Raw genomic sequence first — 18,285 nt, 5'->3', positions numbered from 1 at the left:
CTCTCTTGGGCACGAGGTAGTGTGTTTTTAATCGATGTTAGAATGGAGGGAAGGGAGATCACAGCATGGCATGTATCCAGTAGTTTCATGCGAGAACAGCTGAAGGAGCAACAGCAAAGACATATATAGCAGGAAAATCTTACTGCTGCTTTAGGTGATGTACTTTCTCCCCCAAAATGCAAAGAAGTCTGCCAGCAGACCTTCATATTTGCTCAGAAAACTCTTACAGGCTTAAAAAAACCTCTCATCACATATATTTTAAAGCAATCTCTCCCAACGATATCTGGACTGCAGATGTAAGCAGCATGAAATATTATTCTATGAGGAGATAGCAGGATATCTCATAGGATCAGAGAATATCCCAAGTTGGAAGGGACCCACAAGGATCATCTTTTAAATAAAACACTCCTTTTAATGTCTCACCTAAGTAACTGGTATTACTAAGGAATAAAAAAAATGTATTTCCAGGGATGTATTTATATGGTATTTTTTTCCTATAATTCATTTCTCCTCTTGCGTGGAATGTCAGATGTTTCCCCAGGTTGGACAGAGGAAGGACACTGAGCTTGTGTGACCTCTTGGAGGCCACAGCTCATCAGTGGTACCCACAAGATGCAATGCTGAGCAAGCCTCTGTAGGTACGGGCAGGTGCTATGGGTTAAATGGTTTCTACACTGGATGGGGAACCGGGGAAGCACATGGGCAGCTACCTGGATCCGGACACTTGGACAGTACTCCCAGTTTCCAAATCTGCTTACCGTCCTTGTTTAGAAGCCATGAATTTCTTGCATTTGTCTTTGTTGCACACGCTGCAGACTCACTTCGGACCTGCAGCTCAGTTTTAGTGACAGACCTGAACTACTTTCTCTATTCTTAGTGACATGTAAAACATCTGCATTTTATTTGGATGTGATGGCGTTATTATACTGCTTCTTCTTCTTGGGACATTCTGCTATCTTCTTCTTCTGTCCCAGCTCCATTTTAATGCTTTGTATGTGAGTGGATGAAATGGTACTTAGTTTGATCTCCTGCAAAAATAACTTCCTGTGACTATTTAGCTAAAAGAAATGCCCATTCCCAATGATTTTCAGTTAAAAGGAGCTCCACACACAATGGAGGGCACATTCTCACACCTGATGAAGGATACCTACAACAGGCATAGCTCCATGCACGCCTGGTTGTGGAAAATACATGAGTTTCTTACCAGACTCAGAGATGTCATCCCAATATGGAGAGTCGAACTCATACTCCGCCTTGAGGATCTGCTCGAAGAGTTTGGAGTCGTTTTCATCATAGAAAGGGGGATAGCCACAGAGCCTAATGAAGAACAAGAGAAGAGACAAGTGATACTTGGACTGATCTCTGCCAAGAAGGTGAGAAAGGGGGAGGGAGGAGAAACTCTTGTTTAGGACTTGTCCCATTAAGTTTTCAATCAGGCAAGTGCTATCATGAGACAAGTTTGTTCAGTAACACATAAAAACACTCCTGAAGATCGGCACTGTCCATGACAAAGAGGAATTCTGCACAGCAACCTGGTGCAGCTGATCCTACAGTGACCCACAGATACCCTGACTTCCCTCTGCATGCTTTTGGGTGTGTAAAGGAGGAATCATTTTACGATATGGCCATGATCCCTTCCATCCTCTCCCCTACAAGTGGTAAGAGGATCTTTCATGGGGTTCAAAACCAGCAGAGCCTGCATGGGCTGGGCGTGGACTTGCCATTGCACTGCGAGAATCTCTCCCTTTCTCTCCCACTTCTGCAAGTGGTTTTGCTGCCCCCTTCAAACTGCCTAAGGCTAACAACATCCTTGTCCAGGTCTTCAGTGTTTATAACCAGAAAGCCAAGCCCCAGGACAAGCAGGACATTGAATGTTATGTGCACAGTTTGAACTAAAGCAGTGAGGAAGCACCCTCGCAGTGCTGCAGACAGCAGGACATCCACTCTGCCGAGGCACGGCTCCTCCAGCCCTGCAGATGCTGTGCACAGGAGCACTACCTCCAGCGCTGCACGGAGCCAACACAGCTCTAAAGCCTGTGTGTCAGAGACCCCTCTCGTCCAGCAGATGCTGCTTTCAATAGCCTGTCCCCCTCTGCACAGACATATCAGCAAAGATATCCCTTCTTCAGGTTTTAATGTTGCAACGTGCCAGATTGACTTCTGAGGCTGGTTTTAGCAAAGCCATCCTTCTCACAGTTACCCAGACGTTTTTTGTGTCTGTATAGAGATGTCTTAATTTCTTCTTAATTCCTGCTCTTATCTCTAGCCTGTGGTGTAAATAATTTTTTCACATGCTTCCCTGATAATTAAATGATCTTTTTCCTACATGTTCTTAAACCCTAGGCCAATCAATCTCAATAAAGTATTTAACTGGGCAGAGCCTGTTCTTATAAACAGACTGAAGATCCAGCTGAAACACCACACTGCAGCAACAACAGAGCAAGGGGGGAAAAACTGTAAGAAATGAAATACTCAAGTTATTTATAACCCAAAGCCAGTCGGCTGCCCTGGAGGTTATTTGAACCAACTCAACACTTGAGGGTGAAAGGAGCAGTGTTTTGTTAGCTCTGAAGAGTCAGTGTGCGTGATAAATAATTTAAATGCAGAGTGAGACGTTGATCTGCATCAGATCCATATTGACCTGGAAGAACTCTGCTGAAATTTGCAGCATTGTAATGAAACCACTGCGCTTCAGCCGAATAAGACATCTCTTTATCTCTCAAAGCAGATGAGTCAGTCCTCATTTGTGTCCCACTGGATGACTGCCATTATCAAAAGCAAGTAAGATAACCTCGTGCCAGACAAGCATTTACATTTGAAGCAAGGCTGCATATCTACTTGACAGGCACATGCCTGTGTATGGGGCTTGATGCAGCAATTCCTGTATGAGACCCATGGTGGAAATGGCACATGAGAAGGGCCATTAGGAATGGTGCATTTAAACAAAAGCCCCAAAAGCCACTCTCCACCTCGAAAATGCACACACAAAAAAAAATCTGGTAACTGAATGCAGAAACTGGATCCAGCTCTACAGATGTCTTTGAAGAACATTTATATATCATGTTTTAATCTAACAAATCTCAGTGCTTAGCTCCCACAGTCTTGGGGACACTAACTGAATTTCACCTTCCTCCTTTTACACAATCTGCAAGATTTTGGGAGCATTACTGATGGGTTGGAGAGGCTGGAGCTGACTGCTGCAACCACTGCGACAGCCACTGGTGCAGAGGTGCCCAGGTTGAAGGAAAACTGCTCCTGCAAAGGCACTCAGAGCTATCCCCCTGCCCTTCTTCCCTGGGGTACTCAGTGGGCTCCGTACAAGAAGTCTGACAGCCCTCCATTAATTTCTTGCCTTCCTCAGCACTTTCCTTAAAGAAAACCAAACTGCTCTGATAAAGCATTTTAAGGCGAGCAGACAGTGCTGTGCCTGCTGAGGCGCTGTCAGGCTTCTCCGGAGAGAGAAATAACTCTCTTAAAATGTTCACCATACTAATTACCTTGGCAGAGGTACAAGAGCACAAGTTAGGACGGCGATGATTTATATATGCTTGTGGCAGCAAAACATAGGAGCAAACTGCTGAGCAGCACAGAGCTGGAGGGCCGTAACCCTGCAAGGGGGGAGAGCTGAGACAAACGTGCCCCAGCAAGAGTCCCAGCCCTCCCAGGGCCTTTCATCCCTTTCCTACAAATCCCAAGAGCTTCCCAAGCTCCTCGGTGTGCCTTGGGTATCTACACATCTGGGTATCTGAGCCCCTTAGCAGTGGCAGGATGAGCCCTGTGATCACCCCTTGAGTTTTACCCCCAGGCTCCCATCTCTGCAGCTTCAGCGATGAATGGGGAGAGCCTGAGAAGCATTGGCCACTATCCCTGGTCATGGACAGGGACATCCCTCCAAGCCAACCTTCTGCCCAAAAGCAGGCTGAGCACAGGGCAAGGGCTGGTCCTGGCTCAGCTGGGGTCAACAGGGGGGCCAAATGACCCACAAAGGGGGTCCCAAGGATGTTCCTCTAGGAGGCAAACCACCGAGAACCTACAGTAGAAAGCATTTGAGAAGAGAGCAAGCTCCCTAGGACAGAGGAGGTGGCATGTGAGAGGGAAACGTTCAGGCATCCTGGCACATGGAGGTGGTGGGAGCCAAAATGTTGCTGTCCTTTACCTTAAAATCAGAGTTTGAGAAGACACAGAGGTTTACTGTAACTTATAGCCAGCACTGGCTTTGCAGCAAAGGATGGGAAAGCCCCAGTAAATTAGCCCAACAAACAATTTATGGCTGGAGGAAATTTTACTGGACTTCCAAAGACTGGGCCACCTTCCAAAGTCCATAATAAGTTTTTATTTAATTCGTATAGAATCAAAATCCCACCGACTTTATTTCCATCTGCTGGGATGTTTCTGTGTGAAAAAAATGACCTCACTATCAGAGGTTCTGCTGCTTTTATTTAGATATGCAGAAATACAAAAATATCCTCTCTGTCTTCAATGTGAAAAAATCCTGCCTAGTCCTGGGGGAGCTTCAGGCAGCTATTAGTTGTCATCATTTTCTAGCAGTTTCATCAAATAAAAGCTTTTTAGAATTATTTAACAACCTTACAGTATCAGCAACAGATCTTCCCTCAACCTCCTATTCCCAGTCTTGCCTTAAAAGAGAATGGGATGCAGATAAAAAAAAATTAACACAGGTGGATGCACAAATGAAAGATACTGCCAGAAGTCATTTCTAGAAGCCATCAGGAAAGCGCAGTAAGAATACCAGGAATGTCTTCTTTCTTGCAGAGAAAGCAAACTTGTGCAAGCTCCCATTACACACTGGGGTGATGTTAAAAGCTAAATAACCCATTCTCATGGGCAGTGTCCAGCTTGCAACACAGGAGGCACAGGGGTTAGTTTTACAAACAATTTTTTTTAGTGAGACTAGAGCAAAGAATCCAGTAAGTGCTCGAAAACCTGAGATGTATGGTGTGGGAACTCATCCAAGTTCTATTTATATGGTCAAACCCATGTATTTCTTATTTTGGGAATGGCCCTCCATACTGGCTGATGCTAGTGCCGTCCTGAAATTGTGGACAAGGACATATTAGCATGGGGAATAAAAAATAAATCAAGAAGCAAACAATGATGAGGAATAATCTGGGGTTGTTTTGCCAGTCAAACTGTGACATCCTGAGCAACCCAATGCGCCTATGTGGGTTTTGCCTCTGCTCCTTGCAGTACCAAACAAGTAAGGTTATCACTCACTGTCCTGCTGAGGCTCGTGTGTGGTACTGAGAGGGTGAAATGTTTCCAGGACAAAGGTAGAAACTATTTCTGGAATACTTTGTACAGTCCATGGCTAATCCTTTTATACAAACTTTTCATAAATGATTTCATGCACTTCTATTTGAAAATCAGCAGCAAAAAAAAAAAAATGTTTAGGAAAGAATATGACCCAAGAATCACCTCCACATACCCATTGCTTATAAACAGAATAGAAAAAAAACAACCAACCAACCAACCAAACAAAAAACAGTAATTCACTTGTCCTATCAATGAACAGAATCAGAAGTTCAAGGCAAAATGCATTCAGCCTCACGCAGAAGAGATAGGATGCATTGAGTGTGAATGGCCAGGGGCTGAGGCAGAGCATCCTGTGGCCCCAGGCTCTTTTCCAGCTATGGAACATGTATTTATTTATTTATTTATTTAAATCAATTAACTTAATCTTCTTTATATCAGGTATGCATGGTATCAGTATTTTAGCTCTGCAGGCTTTTGCAAACTTCTCATGTGACCCAGGCAGCTCCAAAACCGAGCTGATGGGAATCCAGTGAGGTCTCTTGCTCTTATGTTTTATGTTTTGAAGCTGAACACATATCAAAACTATCTTGTGATAGGCAGAAAACTGAGTTCAGCAATGAGGCTGTTTCAGATTGAGAAATATTGCAACTGGAATAACAGGAAATTTCAAGCTGCTATAATTAGTTCTTGTGAATAATGACTTCTCATGCAAAACAGGTTTTGATAAAAGCTCTGCTGGTGCAGCCTCTGCAATCTGGATGTCGTTAACGAGAGGCATTAGAGACTGGCACTGAAACAAAGGTATTCTTTCCTAAGACATACTTCACCTTGCCTATTACAGAAACAAATATTTGTCAAGAGCTTCGCTGCCCAAGAAACAGTTTGTTCTTCCAGTGTCATAAACTGAAGGCTCTCATGTGAGACCGAGCATGTGTCTGGAGGCACTCAAGCCACTTACAGTAATAATAGATCAAAACATCTTTAATATATGCCTGGCTTCTGTGTCAGATTCCCCTGAGTTTCCATCTTCTTAAATGATAACAGTCTGTTCAGAGTGGCTGTGAGGAGTCGTGGGAGAGACGGGGAGGTGATGCACGTTGATGTGCTCTGATTTCCCTATGCATAAATAGGTCTCCATCTGGTTTGCTGGTGTGGCACTTGCAAGACAACTAACCCAGCTGCTAAACCTGTGCCCACCACTGTGGTATCAGACACCCAGGAAGGGCAGCTTCCTTCCAGAGTGGGAAGAACCCCTCTTCTTCTCTATCTTTTCTGCTCCTCTCACATACAATTTCCTACAAGGACATGTCTATCACTTCTGGCTGTTCCTGGAAGGAAGGGGGAGATCCGGTTCAAGATTAGGACACGTAATTGTGGGTTGGGTTTCTAAGACCCCAGTACAGTCACCAGAGATGGAGTCAGCCAAGACTGGAGAGTGACGCAAATGAATGTTAAAGCAAATGAAATCGTACTGTGAAGGCAGGGGGCTGGGAAAGGAGCAGGGAGTGATTCAGTCACCTAAACACAGGCATCTGGTGCTGTTCGACATGGTCCTGGGTATCCTGCTATCCTCCATCTGCTGCTCCAGAAGAAAGGTCTCTGCGGTGCGTTACATTTGCCAAATCCACGTGGCTGTCCTGGACACCCCAGCGTGGCTCTAAATGCGTATTTTAGGCAACTGAAAGGCACATCCCAGTGAAGGGACTGCCTGCATCCACACAGGCTGCATTGAGGTGCCCATGTGTAGAGCCCAGTGGCACAGGAGAAGCTGTGGGACACCCGTTTCCCTGGAGCACAGGGGACACCCAACCTGACAAGGTAGGTCACGGGTCTGTGGGGGGCTGGATTATCCTACGGTGACAGCTCAAGACCAGGTGGCTGTGGCTGAAAACAGCACGAAGCACCTACGTGAAGGGAGCTGACGTGGGTCCTGCAGTGCTGCTGGCTGTACCAGGAGCTGAAAGATGCAGCTCGTGAGCAGAAATAATCCAGGAGGTGGTTTGATCTCAGACCCAATCCCACCCAAGCAGACCGAATTACAGTCTGGTGAACACATTACCACACTTCTGTGGAAACATATTATTGCCATTCATTTTTGCTGCACATAATACAAATCAGGTCTTTATTACATGAAGTGCAGAAACCCCCAAAAGGTATCTTTGTCCTGCAGAAAGAAATTCATAGGGACTTATTCTCACTAAACTGATTTAAGCCTTCAGGGCTGGGAATTCCCCATAAAGCAAATAGTGAATTAATATTTGAGAAGTGCATACACCTTGCCTGACAAGCCCAGCACATGCTGATTTGGAAAACAGCAAGAAACCACTGAGGTGAACCTCACAGAAAGAGCAGCCTCGCCAGGTTTATGGATGAGATCAAAACCTTTCCCCCGTTGAAGGTGTGTTCATGAACCAGGAGGTGGTGGGGATATTGCTTAGCATTGTCTCACCTATTTTCCTCACACATAAAAGCAGCAAATGAAATCATATCAGGTCTGCCAGCAGAAAAGACCTTTGGTGCATGAACTGTAGTTGAATGTGACTGAAAACCTGACAAAAAGCAGAACCAAGTTTATCTCCAGGAACCAGGATGCAACAGTTCATTCCTCCTGCAGGCTGCCAGGTGGAGACGTATTTTCATGGTGAAAATTTGACATTAAACTGAACCTGGGGAGTGGTCAAGCCTGGAAGCAAGGCAACATGCTGCTCTCTTCCACCTGCATCCTCCTCCCTCTTGATCCCTGAAGCTGGTACTCAGCAAAGTACTCTGAAAGCAAAAGGAACAACCCTACCTGGCTGTCCTGCCATGGCTAGCAAGAGCCAAAACCAACAAGAAAATATCTAGGGCTCCCATGCTCTTGTTTGCTTGTGCAAGATGGCAATCTTGCATCAGCACACCCCATCCTCATCTAAAAGTGCCTTAGGGAGTATTGTGTGAATCAGCCTCCAAGGTATTTTGGCATGTCTGCTCTCTTCCTCGTTGCTGTGGCATATCCCACTGGGTTTCGACAAAAAGTCAGTGAACTGTGGATTTTTGCTTTATTCTGCAAAAGTCTTTTTGAATCCAGCTGTTGATGGTTTCTCTGAGGTAAATCCATCCCCCTGCAAAGTTTTGTACCCAAGAACTTTTCAAATATTCATGCAGAATGGCAAAGGCAGTCATAAGGCTGATGTCTGTAGGCAGGGCTTTGCTTTAAATAAATAAACATACATGCAAATAAACAAAGCCTGCCCCTATTTTAATATATAAAAGCTATTTTGGGTCATATATAGTTTATGTTCAAGGTTAAATGAAAATATAAAGAATGAACTTTGCACAGAGTGGATAATGCAGCAATGAGGTGTGTCCTGGCAAAAATAGTTCTACTACACCATCGGAAAGTTATTCATGTCGACAAGCCATGAAATGTTTGCATAAGGAGAAAGGGAACAAAGCAGGAATGCTTTAATGCTGTGCCTCATTGGAGCTGCCTTTTTCCTGCAGTCTTGTATAACTCTGACAGTTGTGTAAAAAGGAAAAATAAAAAAAAAATAGAAAGGAAAGCACTGCTAGTTCTGGCATGAAAAGGCATTTGTTTCTGCAGCAGTCAACAGCTAGATGTGCTCTCCTGAACACAAGGAACAGGATCCTTGTGCTGTGTGGTTCCCCGAGTCAGCCCATGGTGACAGCCTGACCTCGTCTCGAAGACTTGCACAAGGTAGGGATCGCTCCTGCTTCAAAATCAGCTACACTGTGAAGATGCAACTACACAACTGCTGTTTGAACGGTGTACATGAGCTTGGGGTCCTGAGCCCTGAGTACAGAACAGCCCATCAGGATGGGACCTAGAGAAGGTCTTCCTACAGGTTCATGGACAAGAAGTTCTGCATTTCCCTCTCAACCCACGGTGATTTCATATGTTCACACATACAGAGATGGATTCAGATGATGGTTTCCTGAAATATTAGGGGTGCTCTTCTCTGGGTAGTGCTAATGACCCCTGGCACCAGTATATCCCCACAACAACAGTAGCCAAGACACCTCTGCAGTTCTTGCAGGCATTGTCACTGGAAGAGGAGGGGGCTCACCCACTCCTATGGCTCACATGCTGAAGGTGCACCCACATCCACAGCACCGGCTGTCCCATTTCATGGAGACAAACCCGGATATAAGGAAAACCTCTTCCCCATGAGGACAGTCTAAGCATGGAACAGGTTGCCTTTGTATAGTCCCTGAGGAGGATTTCAAGAACCAACTGGATAAAACCTTGGGCAACCTGGTGTGACCTGAAAGACAGGACTAGAGATTTCCCAGGATCCCTTCTAATCTAAATATCCTATGGTCTTATTAAATCTTTGTAAAGAACAGTGGCAGATACTGAATGAAGACAGGCACTAAATCTCCTTAATCATATGGGTTCTGAGACCTATCCACCACTTTGGGAAATGCACAAAAGTCCTGGTCCTGTAGCTTTCTCAAGTAACTAGACCCTACACTCTTGACTAGCAATTAGTCCTGCCAGAGGAGCAAACTCAGCTACAAAGGCAGAGGCTCAACTGCTTCATGGAAAAGCAACGGAATTGACAGGGCAGGAATCAGCTCATCCTCTCCTATGGGACTTGAAGGTTGAAGGTGTTGGATGCGTTAAAGAAAATGACCCTCCATTTTCAGTAAAAATCCCAATATTTTGTATTATCCTTCGGTGGAAATAGTTCACCGTGGTATGTAAAAAGCTCTTGTCTTCTTATCTGCCTGTGGTCCTCCCCAAGGAAGGAGGTGACACCTCAAGAGAGGTGACACTTCAGGATACATCCATGGGCATGGTGCTGTGCCCTGTGGACATGGTCAAACTTGATTCTGATCAAAGCTAACCTGAGCAGGGGAGGGAACAGCTTCATTGACATCACAACTTGAAGAATCCCATACTATTGTACAACGTGTAATTTAGGCAGGAGTAGGGATTTTTGCCTTTTTGAAGGGTTCTCATTCATTTCCTACAGCTTCTACCCAAATTCAGCCTTTACATAACTGGGACATGTCCAAGGTTCATGTTATCCTGGCTCACAACTGTCAGAGACGAACTTTTTTGGAGCAAAATAAGCAGGAAAATATGTGATGGGAGAGCATGTCGCAAGTCCCAAAGCTGCCTGTGAAAACCCAATGGATACTCACAGGATGTATGCGATGACCCCAATGGACCAGCAGTCCACAGCTTTGCTGTAGGGTTTCTGGGCCAACACTTCAGGAGCTGAAAATAAAAAGCCAAACAAGCACGTTACAAGACCAAACATTTGAAAGTTGCCAAGAAGTAGGATTTGATAGTGCTCCCTGAATCCTGAAGCTTCCAAAGGCTTTTTGTTGCCTTCCACATTCAGCCCTCATATTTGCAAAAATCATGGTGTTTTCAAACCTCAATGAGAAGGAGTATTCCTGAAAGGGAGAAAATTCCCTATTTTCTTACTCCAGAGGAAGAAATGAAAAGCAGGCACATAAAAATACATAGCAGTCTGAGGGGAGCAGGGCCATCAGCTGCCTGCCAGAGGAACTTTAGGAGAGTTGGAGAAAAATGGAGCTGAGAAAAATGGAGCAGTGTTGAGATGCACATTCACCCTGACAGCCTCACAGCTCCACCACTTTGTACTGCCAAAAGAAGGACTTCAAGAGGCAACTTAGAAAGCATACTGTGTCAGAGAGGTGATGTGCTAGGTCTGCAGGAGAGGAAGGAGAGCTGTTGCCATGCTACTACCAGCTGACCAACGAAGCCTCCTGGATGCCAATGTCAGAGGGAATCATTTGTCCTTCTGCCTCTGGGAGTAAGAAATGAAAAACAGCAGGAACTGGACACATGCATAAAGAACTGAGCCTTCTCTGCCTCTGCTTAGCTTTCCACCAACATAGCTTGAAATTTGTTAGAAGTGAGAGTATGGCCATTTATTGAAACTCTTTGTGAGTCTGCTTTCCTTTCTTCAACCAGTGAAAGTTGAAAATGTGATTTATATTTTTATTTGGGAGCCTGGAGTATTATGTTTTCCCTGTTGGAAACTTTCAGTTGCAAATGCTTAAACCTAAAATTTAAAAACCCATGACTCTAACCTTTTTCATGTAAAGAAGCTTTTGCATTTTCAAAGCAAAATATCGACAATAATGCAACAAATCACTGCTTGTGGCATTCCTAAAGCAGACTCACCACACAGGCTCTTCAAAACACAGTATTTCTTCTGAGTACTCCGGAGTTCAAATGCTCCACAAAAAAATCATGGAGGGTAAGTCCCATCAAAAATATTTCTGTAGTGTTATGCCTTACTGTGCTAGTATTCTTACCAACCACAGATCAGTTACTTGAAGAACAGTGAAAAAATTTGTGAAGCACATATATGTGTTACAACTCGAGCATCACATTTATTTGCTATATATGCCTTGGGGTACTGGTAAGGACTCTTCAAAGAGTTATCTCCCTAAGCTAGACAATCCAACAAAACTAAGGTCAAAAGTGCCAGCAAGGAATGGAACAGAAAGCAGTAATGAGAAACTGAAAAGGCTTTCTGGTGCTTGGGCATGAGAGTTTAAAGAAGGGACTGAAGGGAGGACAGTGCACAGGGCAGATGAGGGAGGGCATCCGGGTTGTATTTCCACAAGGAGCAGAATGATGGAAAGGGTCAAGTCACAATGGGGAGACATTATATAAAAAAGAAGAAAATTCAAGGGAATGTGGGTAAAGATATAGCTGGCAGACAGATTGAGAAGGCTTTGGAAGTGTGGGGATTGCCCCAGTCTGCAGCACAGGGTAAATGTAACCCGTCTTCAAGTCATCCAGCAAACTGGGATCGTTGCATGCATAAGAAATTTAAATGATATTTCAGTTCATATATTGTTAATCTTATTACACTATTGCAAAGTGTGAATACCCCAACACCTATCCACTGCATGACAAAGGAGGTTTCTCTCCACTGCACCTAGCAAAAGGGCTCCTGACCTGGCATTGGGTGCTTGGCAAAAGCCTGCACCCCAGTTCCTGAGAAATCCCTGACTCCCTCCAGGACTTTGGAACATTGCTGTAGTTTATCAAGACAAAGGTAAGAATGCTCTTACTACAATAGTGGATGGAGCTGTGTGAATATAAAAGACATTTGTTTCCACCCAGATGTAATTCTATTCCCATTGGCTGGGTCAGGGTTTATCTGTCAGGTTGGTGCTAGTCAATCCAGTGGGAGTGAACTTGAAGAACTTGGGAAAAAAGAATGAAGCACTGGACAGCCATCCTATTTGGCTTGTTATTGCCTCCCAGATGACTTGGCAAGCTGTTAGCATGGCAAATTTATATTTCTCTTGTTGCTCGTTTAACAGTTGTTCCTCAAAGTCGATCAGGACAACCTTCCCAGACAATCTTTGCATCCCTTAACTTCATTTTCTTTCCTGATTCATCAAAATTCAAGTCTTCTAAAAAGAATATATTTTTTTTTCCAAAATGTGCATCAAATAGGGCTTATAAGACTCAGCTCCCTTTTCTGTCCCATCCCTTGTGACTGAATTTTGTGACAAAACATGCTGAAGAAGTAAGTTCATTTTCCCCTGTGCTTAGGTGGTTATATGTCTTCCAACTCTGCCATTCTTCCAAGTTTCCAAAATTTTATTCACATATCTCTTCTACCTTTGACTGTCTGTTCCTGTTTGCACCATTTTCAAGATTGGTGAACATTATACATTCCATATCCCCCAAAGGAAACATTATGCAAATGGCTCTTGAACACCACAGATCCAAGTGAGCTCCTGCCATTATACAGATATGCCACATTAACATAACAGAAAACAAATCTGAGATGAGAGGATGTGAACTATATAAAGATTCTCTCTCTCTTAAACATCAAAGCTGTGTTGAAGCATTTCTATCTGTTTTACAGAAGTGAAGTACGCCAATAACAGGCAATTGTTGCTGTGGATGGTGGCAGGTAAGGACACCACAGGATGAAGCCCAAGGCAAATGTAAGGCTATTACCTCACCTTTGGTAAACTTTAATGAAAAAAGTCAGAAGCTTTAAATAACTATTTTGAGGCCAAATTGCTACTTTTGTTTTTTACTCCAAAGAGCAAATATGCAACGGAAGCAGAACATAGCCAAGCATCATCTGTGTCTGATATGCAGAAAAGATGGAAATATTTAATGAGCTGAAAAACAAGTCAGAGAAGCCCTTAGAAATGACAGTAGATCGGTGCCCGCAAAATCAGGAAATGCAATGAAAAAAATCCAAGAGCTGACGGTGTTAGAGGATCAACACAGATGACTGAGGAAGCAAAACAGCAGTAAGGAGAATGGAAAAGTCAAGTCCCATTTCTGGTGCCAGGAAAACACCAGCTGAGCAGAAAGAAGACCTTCATTCTTTCTGAGCAGCCAAAGCAATCAGAAGGACAGGAAAACCAATCCTGAGTGAGTTATACCTTTCTTTGGATAATGAGGGCACTCCACTTCCAGGCCAGATGATCTGCTGATTTACAGTTAGGGGTGGGTTTTGTGCTTTTTTTCCTTTTTTTTTTTCTTTTTTAATAAGAGAAAAATTTAAAGGCTTATTTAAAATGGAGGTTTTAAGAAAGTGTTCAGAATAAATAAGTTTAGAAGCCTTTCAGAGCACTGTGCCACTACCCCCCAGTGGGCACAGCTATGCTGATAAGCTCCCTAAAAATGCAGCTGCTGGATGCCAAAACCAGCAATCCATGCTCTTGCAAAGAGCTCAACTGATGGGGATTGCTCTGATACTTTAAGCCTGTTGAACTAATTGTACAAGTAAGTCATGAGGGTGCCTGCTCTTCATACCAGCCTCATGCTTAAAAGCAGTTCTCCTTCACTCCCATGATGGTGCTACTCTCCGCAGATTTTGCTGTCTCACAAGAACTCAATCTAATGCTATTGTTCTGTGGTTTATATGGCTTCCCATAAGCTGCATGCCAGAAGGAATGATGCATTTCAACAAAGGGTGCTGGTTTTGAAGATTCCCCATAGGACTGACAAATCAGAATGCTGCCATAAATGTGGGAGGAATAAAAAATAAAAATATTTAAATACAGTTAAAATAATCAGGGACTTGCTTACATTGGGCAGGGACACAGCTCAATTTGCCCTACAAACTGGCCTTGTACAAGCCAGGGCTCGGATTTCAGCTGGTAATTCTTTAGCGCCAGTTTCCATCACTTAGGCAGGTCTCACATGGAAAGCAGGGTACAAGGTGGCCATGAAATCCAAGAAAGAGGATGATTAACAGTCAGGGTTTGTAAGGCACACCATGCAGAGCCGGTGTAAGCCCTGTAGTATAAGATTCTTGAGGGTACCACCTTGAGAGGCTGGACAGAGAGGAACCCCACACCACTGAGCAGACAGCTGGTTGCACTGAGGCCTACTCTCTTGCTTCAAGCCAAAGGTGGTGCAAGAGCAGCATAAACTCCACTGCCTCCATACACAATGTCTTCTTCACAGTGCAACAGGCTAAAAGGCATACAAAGCAGCTTTACCACAAGACCAGAGCCCCTATTCCACTGCCTGCTGAGATCAAAAGCACTTCTTTCCCTCTCTCACGCAGTCCTCCAGAGTTCAGCTTGTCCTCGTTGGCCAAGACTTTGCAGTTTGGTGCTGTGTCATAATGACAGTGAGGTTTTGGTGTAGCCCTGCTGGTTTCTTTTGGTACAGTTGTCCCTTTTTCGTGTTACTGAGTCAGACTGAAGGAGCCATCATGGGAAATAATACAGCTACAGCCACACACCAGCACAGTCCATTTCAGGGAGCTGAGCAGCTACCTGTGCCAGCCTGTGCTTTGATGACAGCAGTTCCCATGCTTTATTTTTACTTTATTACTCATGTTACTACCTAAACAATTCCTGGGGTTGCTTTTTGCTAATAAGGATTTTCCAAAGGCTTATTGAATATTTTCAAACCTTTTACTCAAAGGATACCAAGTAAGTCAAAAGTAAACATGGAAATCTATTGTTTACTTAAGTGCTTCAGTTGTGCACAGGGCTAAGAGAAATGGCTTTGATAAGATCTGGAACTTCTACTTGATTTCTGTCAGAGCTAAAAGGTGTGAGATGACCTTTCCTAAAGGCATGACACAGAATAAAAACAGCAAGTGAGGTGGGGTGTACAGAGATCAATCACAAATTCGGGGTCCATCCCAATCCTTACAACAGGGAAATATAAATAAATTTTACTTAAAGTTGTTTTGGACCCCAGAGCAAAAATTTTAAATCTCAGTAAGATTAAGATATTAGCCAGCCACAAACACAGTTAATAATTTAGTGTCTCTGCAAATGGAGATGAGAATGCTGAGACGGATTTTCTAGCATATTTTCCAAACTTTCCAGTGTTCCTAAGTACCTTGTGAGTCTAAGTTCCATCTGCAAAAGTAACTAAAGCTTTTCAGAGACCAGCTCTCACAGAAAGCAAGTCAGTGAGACCTACTTCCCAAATAACCAAAATCCCTTTAGAGAAATTTGCTGAGTGACTGGAGAGTCACTCAGTGAGTGCCCAACTTGACATACTTCAAGGACAACTCATTTTCACACAGGTTTTGAAAACCTCCTCCATCAAAGTCAATCTCTTATAAATGGTCTCAAGCCAAGCAGCCTAAATCTGTGATGTTTAAAATGGCAGATAACTAATGGCTTATACAGATCTTGCCCATAATCACACAGATCACTCAGGGGCTTTGGAAAACACCACTTCTACTCCATTCTAGAAGGGTGAGAACCATGCAAGCCAATCCACACATAATTTGCAATAAGATGTATCACAGAAGCTACCTTATTTTACCCAGTTTAAGTTGTTATCTAAAAGTTGGGTGTCCAGTCCCAGCTCACCACCTGGACTCCCCCCATAAGAGATGGAAGGACATAAGAGTGTTAAGCAGGTAAGAAAGTGGAAAACCTTCTTATTAGAAAAGGTTGTATTATCAGACCAAAAGTAAACATTTTGATCTATATCTTAAAAAACATGTCCCAACTATGTCTAATTGAGTTAAATTATTGTATTTTCAGCATAGGACCATAATCTTCAACAAGACTCCTGAAAGAATAAAGTCTCTGAACTCTTGACAGTAATTTAATCTGTAAGGCAGAGACTTAAAAGCCAAGCCAATGTGCTCATGCATTACTGGTTATGCACATTTTAGACATCCTCCAATTCAATAAGATACAATTTGATTTTCAGAAAGAAAACTGATATTTCTTAAGAAGCTTAATTATAATCATACCCTTCCTTATTTGATGAATTTCTGAACCACATAGACAGGAATTTAGTGTCTCAGATACCACCATTCTTTAGAGCTAAAACTAAGAAAAGCTGAGTTAAAAATTGAAATGCAGGGAGCTGAAAGTATATCTTATTCAGGAAAATTAAACAGAAATGGCAGAGGGTCTTGCGTGCTTGCAAATGTGAAGAGCAGCAGACCTGAGTTAGGATCAAGTCTGGTACAAAGTCAGAAGCTTGTGCAGCATTTTGCCCAGCAGGATCTGACTGGATCCATTTCAGGATAAATGAATATATTTAAATATAAAGAGTAGTAGATGTTAATGACTTCTTAACTGAGTCCTGGTGCCTTTGGCATATGATATATGCCTATTTTTTTCCCCTGGGAATTTAAAAGCAAATTAAACTGACAAAAATAAGTAATTTCTTACTAAATCTTAGAAAATGGGATGCTCTACATATCGTTAAAGAAAAATGTTAGGATTTATGTTGTAAGCTGTGGATTCTTGAGTGTTACTTCAAATCTAGGTGAAATAACTGGGGAAAAAAAATGCCCTCAACAAAAAGAGTTGGTAGAAAGGTGTGGGGTTTGACCATATTTTTGTTGTGTCATTAGGAGGAAGGTCTGTTGCATTTATCTGAGGGCATTAAGCAAGTGCAGCAAATTGGAGTGAGGCTGGAAGGCATGAATGCTTTCAGATGCAGACAAATTGCAGACTGTGTATGCAGAAGATGTGTAATCGGGTGTAACAGTAACAGAGGCCCATTTGTGGGCATCATAGTGGTGACTGACAAAAATTTTCAGTGCTTGGAAAATGTTGTCTGTGCAACTAATTACTTTAAAAAAAAAAAATCAGCGATAAGAGGAGCTGTCTCCTGTGGAAAAAGGAAAAGGAATAGAACAAATATTTTAAGAGGTTTTCTTTGTGAGAGAGGAGAAAAACTCCTGTCAGCACTTCTGAAATAAGTGGCCATGACCTCTTGCACTGCGATGAGTGAATTCTGTGCTCAGTAAGGTAATGAGGGACCTGGAGGCACTTGTGTACCTATCAGCATCCAGATCATGAGTAATGAGCGCTCTCAAACACCTCTCCAAGTGCTACAATTCATGTCACGTGCTCTGAGAGTTTCCTCTCCAAAGCAGCAAGTTTTCTTATATAAATGGATATGCTGAGAAGCCATATGAGATCACACAGTGCCAGAGCAGTCACACTCCCTCATTTTCATCACTGCTTCAACAAATATCATCTTATCTTCCATGCGTCTCACAGACTTATTTTAGTCGGTGCCCATTTCAGAGCAAAATAAAACTTGTTAATTAAAGAAAGAAGAGCTGACAGTAAAAATTATGAAAATTGCTGTTTAAGCTCTGTTCCTGCTAGGGCTTTGGAAGAAGATTTCCAGTCTGGTGTCATTACACGAGACAGTTATTCAGGGTGTACAGAGTGCATCCTGACTCATATCTTAAAATAAAAAACTATGGGCTGATGGCTTCACAATGGGAAACCTTTTTTCTGTTGTTATCAGGACAAAGCATGCCTGTACAGCATAAAGATAATGGCTGGAAAAAAGGTATTCCTGGGAAAAATCTGGATCACCATATAATAACCACATCATCTGTTTGGGTTCTCATACGAGGATATCATTGGAGGTATAAAAATGGAGGTGAGGTGGCAGCTGCAAAGCAAAAGGAGTCTCTCTCTGTTGGGTAGAAAACGTCAGGTCTTTCCTACTCGAAAGAAAAAAAAAAAATCCTTGGGGAAAGAACTGTCGTTTTAGTTTCATGTATTTAACCGTGGATAAAT

General features: G+C 43.1%; 1 protein-coding gene across 3 annotated transcripts in view; it reads right to left on the bottom strand.

Annotated features, from left to right (window-relative positions):
- The window catches only part of CAMK1D (calcium/calmodulin dependent protein kinase ID), a 218,059-nt gene that overhangs the window by 19,991 nt on the left and 179,783 nt on the right, over positions 1-18,285 (bottom strand). For all 3 annotated transcript variants that reach the window (XM_035549523.2, XM_035549520.2, XM_035549522.2), the window contains 2 exons: positions 10,426-10,501; positions 1,205-1,317 (listed from right to left, as the gene is read on the bottom strand). In XM_035549523.2, the coding sequence (XP_035405416.1) occupies positions 1,205-1,317; positions 10,426-10,501 (189 nt within the window). The remainder of the gene's footprint in view (positions 1-1,204; positions 1,318-10,425; positions 10,502-18,285) is intronic.

Source organism: Cygnus atratus, chromosome 1 (genome assembly GCF_013377495.2).
Source record: "Cygnus atratus isolate AKBS03 ecotype Queensland, Australia chromosome 1, CAtr_DNAZoo_HiC_assembly, whole genome shotgun sequence".
Classification (NCBI taxonomy): domain Eukaryota; kingdom Metazoa; phylum Chordata; class Aves; order Anseriformes; family Anatidae; genus Cygnus; species Cygnus atratus.
The sequence above is the reverse complement of the archived record's forward strand: the minus strand, read 5'-3'. Positions and strand labels throughout refer to the sequence as shown.